This window comes from Canis lupus, chromosome 1 (genome assembly GCF_003254725.2).
Source record: "Canis lupus dingo isolate Sandy chromosome 1, ASM325472v2, whole genome shotgun sequence".
NCBI lineage: Eukaryota > Metazoa > Chordata > Mammalia > Carnivora > Canidae > Canis > Canis lupus.
In genome coordinates, this window is record NC_064243.1 from 110,536,023 (window position 1) to 110,555,014 (window position 18,992).

General features: G+C 50.6%; 1 protein-coding gene across 2 annotated transcripts in view; it reads right to left on the reverse strand.

The window, feature by feature from the left end:
* The window catches only part of CLPTM1 (CLPTM1 regulator of GABA type A receptor forward trafficking), a 29,066-nt gene extending 14,117 nt beyond the window's left edge, over nt 1-14,949 (reverse strand). Inside the window, exons 1-4 of one of the 2 annotated variants that reach the window (XM_025424696.3) lie at nt 14,819-14,949; nt 8,470-8,582; nt 1,527-1,650; nt 38-196 (exon numbers count right to left, since the gene is read on the reverse strand). In XM_025424696.3, coding sequence (XP_025280481.1) covers nt 38-196; nt 1,527-1,650; nt 8,470-8,582; nt 14,819-14,890 — 468 coding nt within the window. In that variant the 5' untranslated portion in view covers nt 14,891-14,949. Of the gene's footprint in view, nt 1-37; nt 197-1,526; nt 1,651-8,469; nt 8,583-9,153; nt 9,217-14,818 lie in introns of those variants that run through there. The other variant, XM_049109299.1, reaches the window with a different exon arrangement.
* Nucleotides 14,950-18,992: the final 4,043 nt, after the last annotated feature.

The window sequence follows — 18,992 nt, forward strand, 5'->3', positions numbered from 1 at the left end:
GTGCAGCCCTGGAGCCAGAGGCAGGAGTTGAACCCACCTGTGGAATGTCCAGCTCAGCGAAGTGTTCATAGCAGCCATCTGAGTTCTCGCCACTGGTCCAGTCACCATACACGAGGTCATGCTGCTCCCAGAAGAGTGCTGATGTGGCATTGAAGTCTGTAAAGTGCTCGTGCTCTGAGATGTACACGTGCAGGTTCTGCGAGGAGGAGAGGGGAGGGTAGAGCTCAGGGCTGCTGCAGACAGCCTCTGAAGGCCAATGGATAAAGAGCAGCCTGAGAGCCATGGAAGTGGTCGGCACGCTCATGTGAATGATTTCATGGAGGGAGCGGACACAGGGCTAGTAAAGAATACCTGCCGGTGGAATAAATTTTCTCCTTTCTCAAACCCTACACATCTGTCCTGGTCTGAGTCTGTTATGTCCGTGAGGAAAAAAAAAAAGCAAAAAAAAAAACAAGAAACAAACCCACAACTGAAGAAGGGCTGGCCTGCCAATTGCAATTTGGGGCCGGTCTGATGGGCTCAGGCAGTAGGGCATGCAACTCAGGGAGTCCAACTCCCATGTTTTTACTTAAAAAAAAAAAAAAAAAAAAGAAAAGTTAGAATTTGGGGTCAGAAGGGATCAAGTCTCCTTGAATTATCTGACCCCTTCCTGGTCAGAGCTCTACAGGCTCATGGCTAGAGCACAGTGGAGAGCTGCAAGAGGGTGAGCAGACTCCTGCAAACAAGGGCAAATGGAGAAGCCGGGCCTCAGAGAGTGCCCTCCCTTCTCCAGTCCCCGTGGCCATCTCTGAACAGAGCCCTAAAGGTCCAATGACAGAGCAGCTCCAAGCAGTGGTGACCACCCGCTACCCTGGAATTCTACGCAATCGGGGTTCCCAGAGCTGCGGAGAAGTGAAAGGTGGGAGAAGTCTCCATTACTGGGGTCTGGGCCCTTCTTGCAGGGGCTCCCGAACCCCGAGCCTCGGCCCCTTGGGACCCCATGGGACACAAACACCTCCCTCTTCTCACTCTCGGCAGCTGCCTCTGCTTGGCTCCCCGCTCTCTCTTCCCAACTTCATCCCTTCCCGTCCCTGCACACCTCCTTTTGCAACTTTTTTTTTTCTCCCTTTGCAACTTTTAAGGCCTGAACATACTTTTGAAATACATTACATCAGGACCCTGTTAAAACAGTTTTTATTTTTTTATTTTTATTATTATTATTTTTTTTACTGGTGCCCCACCCCGCACCCCCATCCCTACCTCACTCACATCCCAGGGCTGGGCCCTTAAAACAGTTTATAAACAAGGGGGGAATCCCTGATGCCCCTCTTCCCCCACAAAACCCAAATAATTTACTTTTTCCTTATGGGTGTTGTTTAAGTGATACAGGCTCCATCGGCTGAGAATGGAGCTGGAGTCCCTCAAGTCCAGACCTGTGGCCAGCTAATGGCAATGAAGGACCTGTCTGTCCTGACTGCCTATGTCACTCCCTCACAGCCTCCCCTACACGGCTGTCTCCCGAGTCTGGCCTCTGGGCTGGCAGTTACCATTAAAGTGTCTTTGGGGAACAGGTTGCGGCTGGCGACGCGCGGGGCTCCTCCAGGGCCTGCCTGGTCCTGTGGGGCTGGCCCTCGGCGGAACCAGCTGCTGACGACCCAGATGATGAAGATCCTGAGGAGGCAAGCAGGGCACACAGTGAGTCCCAAGCCTTTCCTTCCCGACGTGGGCCCACCCGACCTCCTTCTGATAGCACGCGTGGGGCATGACCCAGTGCTGCTAACTAAGCAGGGAGGGCCCCTAAGCAGGTAGTCACTGGTGTGGGAAGACCAGAGGCCCCCAGAGGCCATGTCCGGGGTGCTGCCCCCATTTCCACGTAGACCCCCCCGCCCCGTGAGGCCTCCAAAAACCCCTGGTGGCCACAGGGCTGCAGGGCATGGGCCTTCTAACCTGGGACGCAGGAAACCTGATATGCCAGGCCCCTGGAATCTCAAAGTCAAAAATCTGGAATCTCAGCATTTTAGAGGCACAGCACCTTTGAAAGCAACATTTTATTTATTTTTTAAAAGATTTTATTTATTTATTCATGAGACACAGAAAGGGGCAGAGACACAGGCAGAGGGAGAAGCAGGCTCCCTGCAGGGAGCCCGATGTGGGACTCAATCCTGGTATTCCAGGATCATGCCCTAAGCCAAAGGCAGACACGTTTAACCACTGAGCCACCCAGGCATCCTTGAGAGCAACATTTTAGAACTTCCAATCAATTGAACACTTGAGAAGCAGGCAGGAAGTAAAGGATTAGTCCCAATTTGTAGCAATATTGGCCTAGGCTATTCAGACCAGCACTGCGGTTGGAAACAACTTGGAAAAACTTAGTAAAAATGAATATACTAAGAACATATCAATACTAGTTTTAGGGCAGCCCAGGTGGCTCAGCGGTTTAGCACTGCTTTCAGCTCAGGGTGTGATCCTGGAGACCCGGGATCGAGTCCCACATCAGGCTCCCTGCATGGAGCCTACTTCTTCCTCTGCCTGCATCTCTGCCTCTGTCTTTCTCTGTGTCTCTCATGAATAAATAAATAAAATCTTTAAAAAAAATAAAATCTTAAAACAAAAACACACCCACCCAAATACCCCCCAAACCGTGCATTTGCACCTTTACACTGATATAAAAACAGAAAAAGATATGAAATGATACACATCAGACTTTCAAACGGATTTCCTGGTTTGAGGGAGTAGAAGGTATACAGGTAAGCAAAAACAATAAACTGCAAAACACAATACTGCCTTAAAAAATTCCGAATAAAAAACCCAGGAGTGCCTGGCTGGCTCAGTGGGTGGAGTATGTGACTCTTGATCTCAGGCTCCTGAGTTCAGGCTCCACACTGGGCATAGAGCTTACTTAAAAAAACAACAACAAAAAAACCCAGCATTTATATGAGTCAACATGTAAAAGGATCATATGATAATGATGAATGATGGTTATCCTTCAGTGGTTTTTACTTTCTTCTTTAGGTTTTTCTTTTTTAACTTTCTTGCTTTTTAATGAACAAAAGAAAAGCCCCCAAACAAAACTGTAGCAGGTTGCTAGATGTTTCCCAAGATCCATCTTCCCCCTTTTTCTCAAAAGGAAAACTAAATTTTAGCTGGACCCCTTGGCTACCCAGAATTTTTTTTTAATTTTTTTTTAATTTTTATTTATTTATGATAGTCACAGAGAGAGAGAAAGAGAGGCAGAGACACAGGCAGAGGGAGAAGCAGGCTCCATGCACCGGGAGCCCGACGTGGGATTCAATCCCGGGTCTCCAGGATCGCGCCCTGGGCCAAAGGCAGGCACCAAACCGCTGCGCCACCCAGGGATCCCGGCTACCCAGAATAAAGACAATAATTCCAGCCTCGCTAGGAGTGGACACAGGGTGACGTCTTGGCCAATAAAACGTAAACACTGTATTGTGCTGAGCTTTGGATGTGTCCTTAAAGAGACACAGGATGCCTCCTTGATTTCTTCTTCCCTACTAGAATGCAGATGCGATGGCTGGATCGCAGCCATCCTAGGCCATGCAGATAAGGGGCAAAACGTAGTGACAGTGGAACAAAATGCAGGAAGGAATCTGGGTTGCCGAAGACTGTAGAATTCTGGTCTAAGTCCAGAATAGCACATGAGAAAAATCAAAAACTTCTATTATGTTAATTCAGGTCTCTCAGACACATGCTACTGTGTAATTATTAAATGAGACAAGTATTAACTAATTACAGATATGAAAAACAACATAGCAGAGATTAAATGCTCAGCCTCTAAGCTGCAATACCTGGATCTGAAGTCCAGCTCTGACTCTCACCACCTGTGTAACCACAGGCAAGACTCTTAACCTCTTAACCTCTCCAGGCCTGTTTTCTCAACAGTTAAAATAGGGATGATGACACTACCTACCTCATAGGGTTGTTTATAATCATCAAATGCATGGATATATATCTGTATCTAAATGCATACACATATGCACCCATGATAAATATACATTATCTAGAATGAAGCCTGGTATACACTCAGTAAGTACTTTAGAAGTGTTAGGTATTATTAGTTTCATCATAGGAAAAAGGCAAACTCTTTGGAATGTAAAAACACTACAAGGGAATTCTAGTGTAGGTGGGCCCCAAACCACACTGCAGGGCAGGATCAGGCACAGGGACTTGTCTCTGCCTGTAGGAGCTATGGAACCCTGAGGTCTGGGGTCTCAGGGGTCATGGGCCAGCTGAGCCATCTGCTGCCTCCTCAAGATGTCCCCGACGCACATGGCTGAGGAAGGTCTGGAACTGGTAATCTCGGGGGACCCCTCCACCTCCCAAGAGAGGCTCCCATTTGAGTAAATATGCCAAGGGAGAGTGCGGGAGCAAGGATGCCCATTGGCAGCTCTGCCCTAGCTCAGTGTGGCCTGCAGGAGTCCCACCCACTCTGGGCTGCTGGGTCCCTGGGTATGAAACGAGGCTGAGTTGACTAGACATATTTTAGGATTCCAGATCCCTGGTCCCCTGAATAACACCTATGTGTACCTGTACACACACAGCTCTGTGGATCCTCTCAAAGGGCACATGGCCACACCTCTCCATCCACACACCCCAGGCCAGGAAGCCCTAGCCTATGGACAGGCCTAGGGGGGACTGGCCCTCACCTGATACTTTTCTACCTCCTGCACTAATAAGCAAATAAAGGAGACATTCAATCTTCTCTCCCACCCCACCTAGGGACCCTATGTTCACGGGCTCAGAATAATGTTAAACAGATGAAAACCCTCCCACCCAGTTATCATCCCATCCCGCACACCAGGTAACCACTGGTAAAATGCAAAGAGGTGTTGAGAACCAGATTCCATCCCCTCTCCTCAGAAAAAGGCCATTCTCACACCATCTATCTGAAGCTTTGGAGAGTTCACAGGCCCCTGAGAACCAACCCCAAACCCCACTTCCAGAATGCCAGACGGGATGGTTTCCAGGCACCCAGTCAGGCTGATGTTTGGTGCTGTCTGGTTTTAAGGAAGGAAATGAGCCTAAGCTGGGACTCCATGAAAAACGTCTATTTGAAGGAAGTGCCCTTATGTACTGATGTGGAAAGATTTCTAAGATATATTGTTAATGAAAAAAAAAAATCAAGGTGCAGAACTGTGCAAAGTAGGCTGCTCTTATGTAAAAGTGAAGGGAAAGATAAAAATAATCTTTATCTAGAGCTGCTTGGAGCATGAGAAAAAGAAACTGATAGATAAGAAAATTCCAGGTCTTTCCTGGACACGGTGGGGAAGGGCAGGGAAGAGTGGAACAGAGGAGTAAGGGAACAGAGGCTCCATAGGGAAGAGTCTGGGCAGAACAGCAAGGAATCTCTTTCCTACACAGCTTCTCTCCACATCCTGGGTGACACTGTTAGAGAACATCAGGCAGGTGGGCCTGTCCCACACCAAAATATGACTGCTGACTGTTTCTGGGATTGTGGGCTTCCCCCCCGCCCCCCCCAGTTGTTTCTCTTTGTATCTTCTAAGGTTTTTTTTTTTAACATTTAACAACAAAAGTGACCCTGGCCAACTCTGAGCGGGTGCCAGCTCCTGCTCCCCCAAGATGAAACGAACCTCGTGGCATCCTTTCGTGACCTGTGAGCTACCTGGCAGGATTCCGAACTCTGAGGTGGAAACTCAGGCACAAGAGGGATGATTGGCCAATCAGGACACACAGCTCTTCCAGTTTGGACAAACAGGCTGTTTGGGGTTTTTCTCCAGTTTAAACAACCGTCCATGAGCATCTTTATACAATCTCCCTGAAGGCAAACTGCAGGTGTGTGCTTACAGGATGGCCACCAATCCATCACACTTCTTTGTGACTTTCTTCTTTCTACACATCTATATTCTTTGAATTTACTTTCTACAATAAGTGTGTATTACTTATAAATTTAGAAACAAGTAAGACAAACTGGAAGAGACAAGTAGTTGACCCATCGAAACCACCCTCTTCTTCCTAACAACATTCCTGATTTCAGCAGGGTGCTTAGTTTCCCAGAACAAAGAGCACATTTCCCAGGCTCCCTTGTAGCAGGCCATAGCGCATTAGGACGTACTAGTAGGGGGATGACTATTTTAAATAACTCTGCAGCATGAGGACGTGGAGAAAAAGGGATGCTCCCTCCTGTACCACAAGGGGTAGTGCAAATGGGTGCAGTCACTCTGGAAAACAGGATGGAGGTTCCTCAAAAAGTTAAAAATAGAGCCACAGCAATTGCACTGCTATGTATTTATCCAAAGAATACAAGAATAGTGATTCAAGGGGATACATACACCCCGATGTTTTTAGAAGCATTATTTACAACAGCACAATTTTGGAAGCAGCCCAAGCATCCATCAACTGATGGATGGATAAAGATGTGGTATATATACACAATGGAATATTACTCAGCCATAAAAAAAGATGAAAGATTGGCATTTGCCATGACATCGATGGAGCTAGAGTCCAATGCTAAGCGAAATAAGTCAGAGAACAAATACCATACGCTTTCACTCACATGTGGAATTTAAATAAGAAAACAAACGAGGAAAGAAAAAAAAAGAGATGGAGAAAGAGATAAGCAAAGAAACAGACTTCACTACAGGGAGCAAACTGCTGGTCAGCAGAGGGGAGGTGGGTGCAGGGAAGGAGGGAAACAGGTGATGTGGATGAAAGAGTGCACTTGTGACAAGCACCAGGTGATGTATGAAGCATTGATTCACTATATTGTACACCTGAAACTGTTATAGATGAACTAACTGGAATTTAAATGAGACTTTAATAAACAAACAACTCTGCCATGGAATTCCTTATAGCTGATAAAGAGAAAAAGCGCCTGCTTAAATGCATAGCCTGTCTCTTGAATATTTCGCTAAAATACGTCTCTGGAAAAATAAAGAAATGTCCATTTGGCATATGGGCAAAAAAAAAGGCCCAGAACAGTGAAGGGAACTGTCGGCAGGTCTAGGCCGGCAGGGCAGAAGTTAGCCTCCGGTATACGGCCCTGCTCCACCTGGCATCTCCCCAGGGCCTCACTTAGAGGCCAGGATTCCGGAAGGCAGGCCCTGTGCTCCCACTGCCCAGCAATGGCCATTTGAATGCACACATACAAAGATCACCACGAGCCAGGCACAAACAGACAGCCTGTATGACTCCACTTATTATGAGGTAAGTAGAGCGGTCAAGTTCACAGAGATGGAAAGTAGAACGGTGGGTGCCAAGGGCTGGGAGGAAGGCAAATGGGGCCTAAGTGGTTTAATGGACATAGAGTTTCAGTTTGGGAACATAATAAAGTTCTGGAGATGGATGGTAGTGATGGTTGCACAACTATGCACTTTAAAATAGGTTTTAAAATGGAAGATTTTATGTAATGTATATGTTATGCCTAAACTGTTTATGTGTGTCCCAGTCCCTCCCCACAATTCATATGCTGAAGTCCTAACCCTGAGTACTTCAGTGACTGTATTTGGAGATACAGCCTTTAAAGAGGTGATTAAAGCTAAGTGAGGCCACTAGGGTAGGCTGGTGTTCTTATAAAAGATTAGGACACGGACACACACAGTGGGAAGACCATGTAAGGACACAGGAAGATGGCCATCTACAAGCCAAGAACAGAGGCCTCAGAAGAAACCAGACATAACTGATGCCTGGATCTCACTTGTAGACTCCAGAACTGTAAGAAAATAAATTTCTGGTTGCTTAAGCCCCCCAGTCTAAGCTACTTGTTACAGCATCCCTAGCAATTTAATAATGTACATTTTAGGGGCACTTGGCTGGCTGAGTTGGTAAAGCATGGGATTCCTTTTATTTATTTATTTTTTTTAAGAATTTTTTTTTTTCTTGGGCAGCTCTGGTGGCTCAAAGGTTTAGCACCGCCTTCAGCCCAGGGCATGATCCTGGAGTCCCGGGATCGAGTCCCACATCGGGCTCCCTGCATGGAGCCTGCTTCTCCCTCTGCCTGTGTCTCTGCCTCTCTCTCTCTCTGTGTCTCTCATGAATAAATAAATAAAATCTTTAAAATTAAAAAAAAAAGAAAAAAGAAGTGCTTTAAAAAAAAAAGAAAGAAAAAAAATTTTTTTTAATTTGATAGAGACAGAAAAAGGGGGAAGGAACACGCATGCATGTACAAACAAGGGGAGCTGCAGGCAGAGAGAGATGCAAGCTCCCCACAGAGCAGGGAATTCAAAATTCAAGTGGGGCTCAATGCCAGGACCCCAGGATCACAACCTGAGCTGAAGGTAGATGCTCAACCGACTGAGCTACCCAGAAGCCTAAAAAAATAAAATCTTAACACACAAAACAAAAAACCTACAACCGTATATTTTACCACCACCACAACAACAACAAAAAAACTCTGTTGTATTGAAAAAAGATCTCTACCAATAGGGTGATGGTCATCCCCAATGACTTTTTCTTCTTTATGGTTTCCTTACTTGAATTTTTTTCAGTGAACAAAACCCACCATTATCTGCTCACCTGAACAGCACGCCTTTGATGACCTGCCAGGCGTTGGGTGCTGGCTGGGGTGGTGGGTTCTGGGGCTGGGTCTCCGCCGGCGGGTCCCTCCCAATGCTGCCATTGCTGGTCACCTGCAGGAAAAAGAGACTATATAGTAAGGAGGGAGGGTGCCACCTGAGGTGGGGCTGTCTTAGGCACCACTCATGCCAAGGCCCAGCACAGGGCTAAGGATAAAGCCCTGTCCAATATTTGGAGAACAGATGAATAAAATCACCCAGGAAGGGTGGTGGACCTTATTCCTTCAAGTGAAAAACACTCCCCCAAAACCTACTCTGTCCTAGTGACACAGAGGTGACCAAGACAGCCCTGTGCTACCCCCCTTGGGATCACAGTCCAGTGGGGGAGCCAAACAGTTCCCAGACAGGGATGATCCAGAATGGACAGGGCGGGGATGTATGATTCCATAGGGGGCATCTGGTCCAGCCTGGAGGTCAGAAAGGGCTCCCTGGAGGAAGGAACCACTGGCACTGAGGCCTACAATATAATAAGGGGACAATGCAGAGGAGGCAGTAAGAGAAGCAGGAAGTACAGAAAGGAAGGAGAGAGACAGTATGATGGTGAACACTGTCCACATTGCTCCCTGAAGCCAGGGCCCAGGATGCAAGGTGGCTCCTAAGGACAATGCACAAGGGTGACCAGTACCAGATTCTGTAAGGCTTGGGTTGGTCTGAAAGGTCCTTCCCTGGGCATACAGCTCCTAAGGCCTCCTCTGTGGCCAGCCCTGTGCAGGGCCTGTCCCTCCAGGGGCTCCTAATCCAGCAGGAGACAGACACAGAAAAACACAGCCAGAGCGTGAGCCACAACAGAGGAACGCAGCACACACTGCCATGTGAGGCCCTAACTATGAACAATTCCATTCAGCAGCCGGGCAAGTGGAGGCTCGGTGGGGCTAACCTACTCATCTGGGTGACTCAGGGGGGTGGGCAGGTCAGGGAGGTCAGGCAGGGCTTCCCAGAAGAATCTTCACTCAGAAACAGAAGCTCAGCAGCAGGGCAGCTCATGATGTCAGGAAGGGCCTGAGATGGGGAAGTTCTTCCCACCCTCTCCTTGCACCTGCTGGTTCCTGGATCCTCTCCTCTTCCTCCTCCCAGTTCTGTCCCCTCACCACTCAGCCTTCAAGAGGCAGGACCAGGACTTCATGGTCACCATTGGGCAGAAGCACTGCCCAGCACAGAGCAGGGGCTCAGGAAACACCTGTGAAATCAACATGTGCTCCCTGAAGGGCTTGCCCCCAGCACCCAGGGCCCCCAAACTCACTCCCCTCCAGAGCCCAGGCCCTGCCCCAGCCACAGCCCCAAGCCCACCCCTCTCTGGCATTTGTCATCTCCTGTCCCCTTCACCAGCAAGAGCTTGTCCCTGTATCCTCCACTGTACAAGATGCCACCATGGTAAAAGGGGGGGGTTCAAAAAGAAGGTGGGGTTCTGGTGTTCTGCAGTTCCTGGCTGTGAGATCTTAGACACGTCACTTCTTCTCTCTGGCCCAGAGGCCAAGTTGTGAAAATACCAGTATGTTATAGACAGAAAATATTTCCTTTGTGTGTTGAAAAATACATACTTCCTGAGTACCTACTGTACACCGGGGCCTGTGCTAGGCAGTGGCCAGACAGCTCTGGGCCCTGCCTTCCTGGAGCTCAGGGTCTAGAAGGAAACACACCGATGGAACAGTCAATGGGATCATTCAAACTGGTAAGTGGGAAAAGTGGCTCTGGAGGAAAGAAGCAGGGGCCAATGATGGCTACTGGGTTGGGGACAGGGAGCCACTCTGGATTAGGCAGTCAGAGTCCTGCCTGAGGAGGTATTTTTGACATTTGGGTGAAGGGCACGCCGGGGGCGGGACAGGTTCAGGGAAAGGGTTGGCAGGCAAGGTCGGAGACAGGCACAGGGCCCCCTTATTCAGGGCTGGCTTTGCTCCCGGGAGCACTGGGGGCCAAGTGAGGGTTTCCAGCAGCTCTGAGCTGATTCTGAGTCAAAAAACAGAAGCTGAGGCCAGGCCGAGATTTGCACCCATGTCTGATTGACCCCTGGGTCCGTTCTCCAACCTGCACTGGTGGACAATCTGGATGGAAACCCTCCCACAGAAACGTTAATGGAAACTGCAGTGCGAAGCCACTTCACTAAGCTGGCCACAATCAAAATGATGGATAAACACAAGTGTTGGCGAGGGTGTGCAGAAGCTTGACCGGTTGTATACAAATGATGGGGAAATGGAACCACGGCTTTGAAAAACACAGCAGGGAATTAAAAAGTGAAATGTTTGGGGCTTCTGGAGTGATTCAGTTGTTGAGTGCCTGCTTTTGGCTGAGGTCATGATCTCAGGGTTTCTAGGATGGAGCCCCACGTCAGGCTCCCTGCTCAGTGGGGGGTCTGCTTGTCTCTCTCTCTCTCTCTTTCTGCCCCTCCCCTCACTTGCACTGTTTCTCTCTCAAATAAATAAAAAAATCTTTTAAAAAAATTTTTAAATAAAATAAATAAAAATAAAAAGTGAAAAATGTGCACCTGCCATACAAACCAGCAGCCCCACTCCTAGTTCTCTACCCAAGAAAAAGAACATATGGACACACGAAAGCTAATGAGCAAATGTTCACAGGGGCATTATTTGTAATAGCCAGAAACAACCCAAATGCCCCTGGATGAATGAATGTGGTATATCTACACAGTAGAATGCCACTCAGTAATAAGGAGCCTTGCTGGGGGCAAAGGGGCTGCAAAAGGGAACTGGAATGTTCTAAGGGAATGGTGACCAGATGGTGGTGATAGCTGTACTTTGCAAATGCACGAAAAGTCCCTGAAGTCCATACTGACGACAGTGAATGTTGTATTATCTATCATACGTCAAAAGAAAGGTAACTCTCCCATGGCTCCCACTTCCCTTGGAATAAAGGCGAAATCTTCATGTTGGCTTCCAAGTCTGGGCCTGATCTGATCCCCCGACCCCTGCCTCTCTACCCTCACCCCTCTCCCCTCATTCACTTGGTTCAGCCACAAGGCCCCCTCACTGTTCCTTCATATTGTTGGGCACCTGTTGCCTCAGGGCCTTTGCACTTGCCATTCCCTTTATCTGAGAGGCTTCCCTGCCCCACCACCTTAAACCTGCATGCCTCCCTCCCTCATCTCCTTCAAGTCTTCATTCAAATGTCACCTCCTCAGGGGCCCCTGGGTGGTGCATCGGTTAAGTGACTGACTCTTGGTTTTGGCTCAGATTATAATCTCAAGGTTGTGGGATTGAGCCCCACATCAGGCTCTGTGCTGAGTACAGGGTGTGCTAGTTTTTCTCTTCCTCTCTCTGCCTCACCCCACTCTAGCTCCCTCTAATCAATCAATCAATCAATCAATCTTTAAAAAAAAAAAAAGTCGGAGTGTCTTGGTGGCTCAGTTGGTTAAGTGTCTGCCTTCATCTCAGGTCATCATCCCAGGGTCTTGGGACTGAGTCCCGCATCAGGCTCCCTGCTCCACAGGGAGCCTGCTTTACCCTCTCCCTCTGCCTGCTGCTCCCCCTACTTGTGCTTTCTCTGTCAGATAAGTAAACAAAATCTTAAAAAAAACAAATAAAAGTCACCTCCTCAGAGAGGCCTTCCCAGACTACCCTTGTTTAAACTTTAACCCTCTTACCCACCTCTCACTTCCGATCCCCTTCCCAGACTTTACTGTCCATGGCACTTATCACTATCTGACCTGCTACATATATTTATCTTATTAACGGTTGTCCTGTCCATTCTTCTATCCTCACCCACCAGCACTTAAATAGAACATGAGCTCCAAGAGTGCAGGGACTCTGTTCTGTTCACAGCCGTAGCCCCCAGCATTAGCCTGGGGCCTCACATGGAGTGGGGACTCAGTATACATCAGCTGAAGGAATGAAGGGCAGGGTTGTAGGCCCTGTGTCTGAGCCCCTGGCTGGAGAAGCAGGATGGTAGGAGCATGAGACTGCTGAGGGTCCACCCACTCTGTGCTAGGCCCCCACAGGCCTGGGTTGGTGGCGGGGGAATGGCGGGTATGGTGGCTATGGATATTGTAGTGACTAAGACACAGTTCTTCCTCTGGAACCCACATGTCCAATCTCATACACAATCTACAGAACCACTGGCTGAGGGGCCCAGAAACAGCTGAGACTATGAGGCTGGGCTGGGAGTGTGAAGATTGGCTTTCCAGGGTATCCTCACTGACTGCCTTGATCCACTGTGGGAATTCCATCCCAGACCAGCCTCTGCCTCAAAATCTGTTCATTCCACAAACACTGGGCACCTGCTCTGTGCCTGGTCCCAAGCTGGGCAGTGTAGGGGACAGTGTTGATCAAGACAGTCCTGGTTCTGCCCTCCAAGGGCTCCCAGTGCAGGGGAAGAGACAGGCAGACAATAGAACCCAGAGTGGCCATGGCTGGGACAAGAGAGCCCAGGAGGCCATAGGAACCCTGACCTAGTCTGAGACGGTCAGAGAGGGCTTCCTAGGGGAGGGAACATCTGAGATGTACAGAGCTAGTAAGGATCAACCAGGTACAGAAGGGAGGAGTGTGTGCAAAGGCAGTGAGGAAAGAGCAAGGCACACTGCTGGAAATAAAGGAGCTTCACAGTGCTGGACACTCCTCTCATCCAGCGGTTCTCAAGCAGGGGTGATTTTGCTCTCCTCCCACCCCAGGGGACACTTAGCAACGTTTGGGACATTTTTCATTGCCACAACTGTAAAGGAGTATGTGTGCTACTGACATCTAGTATGTAGAGGCCAGGGGTGCTGCTAAACATCCTACAATGCATGGAACAGACCTCCACGACCAAGACTTAACCAATCCAAAATGTCAATAATGCTGAGGCTGAGAAATCTTTGTCTAGTCGCAAGAAAATTCAGATCACTTAAGGTCTTGATCTACTAAAGAATTTGTACTTTACCCTTAAGGCAAAGGAGTAAATCTTGAAAGATTTTAAGCAGAGATGGGACTAGAGAAAATCGGGGGTCCTGGAAGCCTGGCAATCGGGGCAACCTGAACCCTAGTCTCTCTGATCCATCCCCCCAACCCAGTAATCGACAGAAACTCAGGAAAGAAAAGACCTTCCTTCCACAAGACTGGGAAACACCTGATGGCAAGGACTGAGTCTTCACTCTAGAGCTAAATCAACAAGTATCTCCTGATGCTGCCCCCAGGCCAGGCCCTGGTTACAGATGCTGAACCAGGCATGCTGGGCTCTATCACACAGATCAAATCCTGGTGTCCTCCCCAGGTGATATTATTTGCCCCTCCTCTGGGCACCCTCAGTCGCTGACACAGACTTATGTCACCACCCTAGTCACTGAAGGTTATAATTCTCTACGTGTCAATCTTCTCTTCCACTCCACTGATGGCAGGGACATGGCTGGAACCATCTTTGTGACCCATCACGTGGCTGGCCATCCTGTGGAACCCCTCCACCTACCACTGGAGAAATGAAAGCCCAAACAAGACAAGGAACTTGCCCAAGGTCACAGAGAAAGTCAGCTTCATCCTTCCGTCTCAACCTGCACTCTTCTCCCCTGTGCTGCCTCCCACATGTCAGTGACATCCCAGTGGGTGGGTCGACAGCACCTCGCTGTCACTCCATCCATTCCCTAAAAGCCTGAAGGATGGATGCCTCAACTATTATGTTCTGCAGCTTTGGTTTAGTTGAGGCAGCAGTGCATCAGAAGTCACTGGCACCTCGACCAAATCCCCCGATGGATTAGTTTGTGCTGAAAGCACACCCACCGCAGTTCTGACCACCCTGGCTCGGCAATGTCTGGGAACTTCTACATGGAATAGATCCCAAACCGAACCTGGGTGACCTTCTGCAAGCGCTTCAGGCTCATTCTTCCTGGGATTCCCGTCTGTAAAGTGGGTCTGTCGACCTCCACAGCCTGGACCCTCACCCACGATGATTACATGACTTCCCCAGAGCTAAAAAACTCCCAGTGAATCCACTGTTGCCCGCATCCCGGGCACTGCAAGGGAGACCCTAAACGCCAGTCCACTTTAGGAACGGTCTCGGAGCCTGGAATCGCAGAGTCGAGAAGCAGGGCGCTTGGGTGTTAAGTCTGCGCCCCTCCGCGCCACTGTCTCCCAGCTCGAGCAGAGCCTGGTGACCGCCCAGCGCGAGCGTGCAGGGGACCCGGCGTGCAACAGGGCCCCCGCTCCCCGCACTGTCCGGCCTCCAGGACTGCCCGGCCCCGCCTGGGCCCGGTACTCAAGGTCCCTCTGGGTAAGGAGCCCCCAGTGCACGGGTTTCCGCGAAAAGGGGCAGGACACGCCCCGTGGGAGGCCCCCCGGGTGGGGAAGAACCCCTCAGGCCCCTCTCGGCCTCCGTACCTGACCGGAGCCGCCTCCCCCGGCCGCAACCACGGCGCTGCCGGCCCCGTCCGCCTCCTGCGCCGCCGCCATCTTCCCGCTCCGGGTCCCCGCCCCCGCCGCCAGCCCCGCCCCGTCCCCGACGGCGCCAGTGCGTTCGCGCGAGATTTCACATTGCGCCGGACTCGCCAGCTACCGTATCCGGCCAGAGAGCTTAAGCCACGCCTCTCGGGAAGAGTCGCTTCCGGCTATGAAAGAACCCGTCGGGCCACCATGCTCCGCCTCGTCTCTGCTGCGCGCTTGTGTTCACCTAAGAGACCTTCTCCGTGTTTTGAGCTCCCAGAGTTTGTCGTCAGCGTATGAGTTTCCCACAGGCTCCATTCCTTTGGCTTTCTCGAGCAAACCCGTCTCTGCCATTTATGTGAGCCTCGTAGGCCATCCTGGCGGCTTCGCCGATTCTTCGAGTCCTTTCCCATTTCGTGTTTCTTGAGCTTCCCCGGCCGCCGTAACGCCGGACGTTCAGCTCGAAGCGCGCCCCTGCTGCGTAACAGGAACCTCCCCGGCCGCGGTACCGAGACTCGGGGGTGGGCTTCCGGCCGGGGCCCTCGCCTTCAGACGCCTCTTCTAGAGCAACCCTTTCCTCCAAGTCCCCTTGGAATTTTTCTGAGCGTTCGGTTCTCGCAGCCGCCACTCGTTCGAAATGGACCCCGCCAGCCCCTCCTCAAGCCTTCAGACCGCGTCGCGTAGCCCGCACGCGCGTTCCGGAGTGGTCTTTCCTTCCTCGCAAATGTCGCACGCCTGGACTCGGCTTCGGGGGCTCTGAGCGCTCATACTTTCTCTTAGCTATCTTTGTGCAGTCCCGAGCCCGGACGCGTGTGGAGAGACCCCTGGCCTGGGGAGGGTGGGATGGAGGATCAGAAAAGAAGCCTGTCGGCGGCCGTGAAGCTTCCTCTGTGAGTTGAGTGGAGGTGTGACCGGGGTTTCAACCTGGTTGTGCTACTGACCTTTTAAATGATCCCAGACAAGTGACCTATCTCGTGGGGCCTCAGTTTGTTCCTCTTTTATAAACAAAGCATTTCCCTCCGGCTTGTGCCCTGCCGGATTTTTTGGAAGGACCGAGTGAGATGGATCACAATGTGAAGCACCTACCCGCCCACCCCCACCTCACTCCTCGGAAGTGATCTGTATCTTTGCACTGTTGTTACGGACCTTGCAGATTACCTAAAAGGGAGAGCAGGCTTTGCCTTGGGATTCATTGTTTCTCGTTTTACTATCTACTTCCTCCGCTCTCCTCTTGGTCCCAGCTCAATAATAGTATCCTCTCCTCCTGAAAACCCTCCTGGGCCCCCGGGCTGTGCAAGCACCGCCTCCCGGGCTTCCCAGTTCCCTGGGCTCCCCAACTCCACCCCGGCCCACTTTATATCATCACTGTCAGGGGCGGGTGTGGTATGTTTTGCCCTGGGCACGGAAGCCCAGGGCTGTCACGCTCACTGCCCTGCCCTCCAGCACTGTCCCAGGGGATGGTTGCTAAGTGAAACGTGAAACTGAATGCGGAAGGTTGATGACACCTCTGAGGACCAGCACAGGGCAAGAAGGAACCTTAGAGAAAGTGTTGCGCAGTCCACTTCACTCACAAATAAGAATAGGAAAAACAAGTCTGAAATTGTATGTCCAGGGAGTGCCTGAGTGGCTCAGTGAGTTAAACATCTGCCTCTGCCTTCAGCTCAGGTCATGATCCCAGGGATTTGGGATTGAGCCCTGGTTGGGGAGCCTGCTTCTCCCTTGCCCCCCCCCCCCCCCCCGCGCACACACACACACACACACTTATGCTCTCTCTCTCTCTCTCCCCCAAAATTTTGAGGGCAGCCCGGGTGGCTCAGCGGTTTGGTCCCTGCCTTCAGCCCAGGGCGTGATGCTGGAGACCCAGGATCGAGTCCCACATTGGGCTCCATGTACGGAGCCTGCTTCCCCCTCTGTGTCTCTGCCTCTCTCTCGTCTCTCGTCTCTCATGAATAAATAAATAAGATCTTTAAAAAAAAATTTTTTTTTTGAAATTGTAGGCCCAGTTTTTAAGTCTAGGGGAAAAAATGAACATAATGACTGAAGTCCACCAGACAAGAGGCATATTGAAATTTGCAGGCCTCGGGATCCCTGGGTGGCGCAGCGGTTTGGCGCCTGCCTTTGGCTCAGGGCGTGATCCTGGAGACCCAAGATCGAATCCCACATCGGGCTCCCGGTGCATGGAGCCTGCTTCTCCCTCTGCCAATGTCTCTGCTTCTCTCTCTCTCTGTGACTATCATAAATAAATTTAAAAAAAAAAAGAAATTTGCAGGCCTCTTTTTAAAAAGTATGAAATTACATACTCAAGCTTAAACAGAAGACTGCAGAAAGCCCAGGCAGGTGAGGGGCTTTATTTATTTTTAAGATTTTACTTATTTATTCATGAGAGACACAGAGACAGAGGCGGTTCCTTGCAGGGAGCATGACGTGGGACTCAATCCTGGGTCCCCAGGATCAGGCCCTGGGCTGAAGGCGGCGCTAAACCACTGAGGCACAGGGGCTGCCCCAGGTGAGGGGCTTTAAAACGTAATCTCCAGCTTCACTGTAACCCCATCTCTGCTTTCAACACTAGATGTAAAATGCCCTGGTGTGCCCTCCTCTCCCATAAACTGCAGAGTTCTGATCTGTTGGAGCATGAAAGTCTCTGCTAGACTATGACCTTAGGACTCCTGCAAAACACTCCCCCATATCTGTTGAGTGACCAAATAAATTCTTCCATTTGTGCTGCTAGTTGAATCACCGCCCAGAGCCTCTCTGCCCTCCACTAGGGGACGCCCAACACCAACCAGAGGCTGTGATTGCAGGCTCTAAGGGAGAAAAGGACTGGAGCCCTAAACTTTTGGGTCCCGAGGTAAAAGGCTTGAGGTGTAGACTCCTGAGTTTGAGGGAGAAGAAGTCTGGGGTCCCAGACTCCTGAGTTCTGGGGGAAGAGGAGTCTAGGGCCCTGAATGCTGGGGTCTTAGAGGCAGTGGGACTGGGGTGGAGGCCTGAGAAAGGGAGGAGGAATCTGGGAAGGGCACCAGGATTGGTTGGAAGCAGAACTGGGCAGTGGTTTGGTTTGGCTTGAGTCCGTGGGAAACAAGTGGACAGAGCAGGGATTGTTCCTCTGGGGTCCCCCCTCCTCATCACCCCCTGGGTTTGGCAGCCTCAGCTCTTCCCAGGCTCCGGAGACTTGGGGGCATTTCCCACAACCTCCCCCAAGGTCCCTGTTTTCTACTAGACTCACAGCTCCCCATCCTCAAGACCTGGGAAAGCTGCCCCAAGAACGCTGAAAGGCTGGCTGGAAGTTAATGCCAGGCAGATTAGGAGAAACACAGGCCCTGCATCCTCAGGGGCCAACAGCCCCACCCCTAGGACTTGGGGGTCCAGACCACCCTCTGCTCCCTCAGGACCCAGAAGTCCAGGTCCCCAGCCATCTACCCAGGGACCCCAGCACTGTTCTCTCTGACTGCATCACCTCTGTTCTTACTTGCTCATCCTGTGCTTTTTTTTTTTTTTAAGATTTATTTATTTATTTATTTATGATAGACTGAGAGAGAGAGAGAGAGGCAGAGACACAGGAGGAAGGAGAAGCAGGCTCCATGCCTGGACCCTGATGTGGGACTCGATCCCGGGACTCCAGGATCACGCCCTGGGCCAAAGGCAGGCGCCAAACCGCTGAGCCACCCAGGGATCCCCTCATCCTGTGCTTTTTGCCTGCAATTCCCCACTGCCCAGATACCATTTCCCAACCACTAATCGCCCGTTGTGGACCTGGGGACCAAGAGAGTGGGCCCCCACTTTCCAGCAACAAAAGCCTTAACCACACTGCTCTGTGATGCATCCTCTGTGGACAGCCCAGCCAGGTTTTCTAGGGGACCCTCCCCCAGCCTAGGGGACTGTACCCAGGCCTTCAACTCTACACTTCTTCTTTTCGTTATTGCACAAATTGCTGCCTGAAGTCATCTCCTCCCTTGGTCAGCTTGCTCATCCTCAGCCTCACCGCCCCCCCTTCCCCCAGCCCCTCTGTTTGTGACCTCAAGACAGAATAGAGCTCCCGATTCCTGAATGGGAGCTCAGAAGATGTTACTACTATTGCTAATAAGGAGAGAACAGCTAACAAAACAGAGCACAAAGCCATAGTCACTAAAACTGT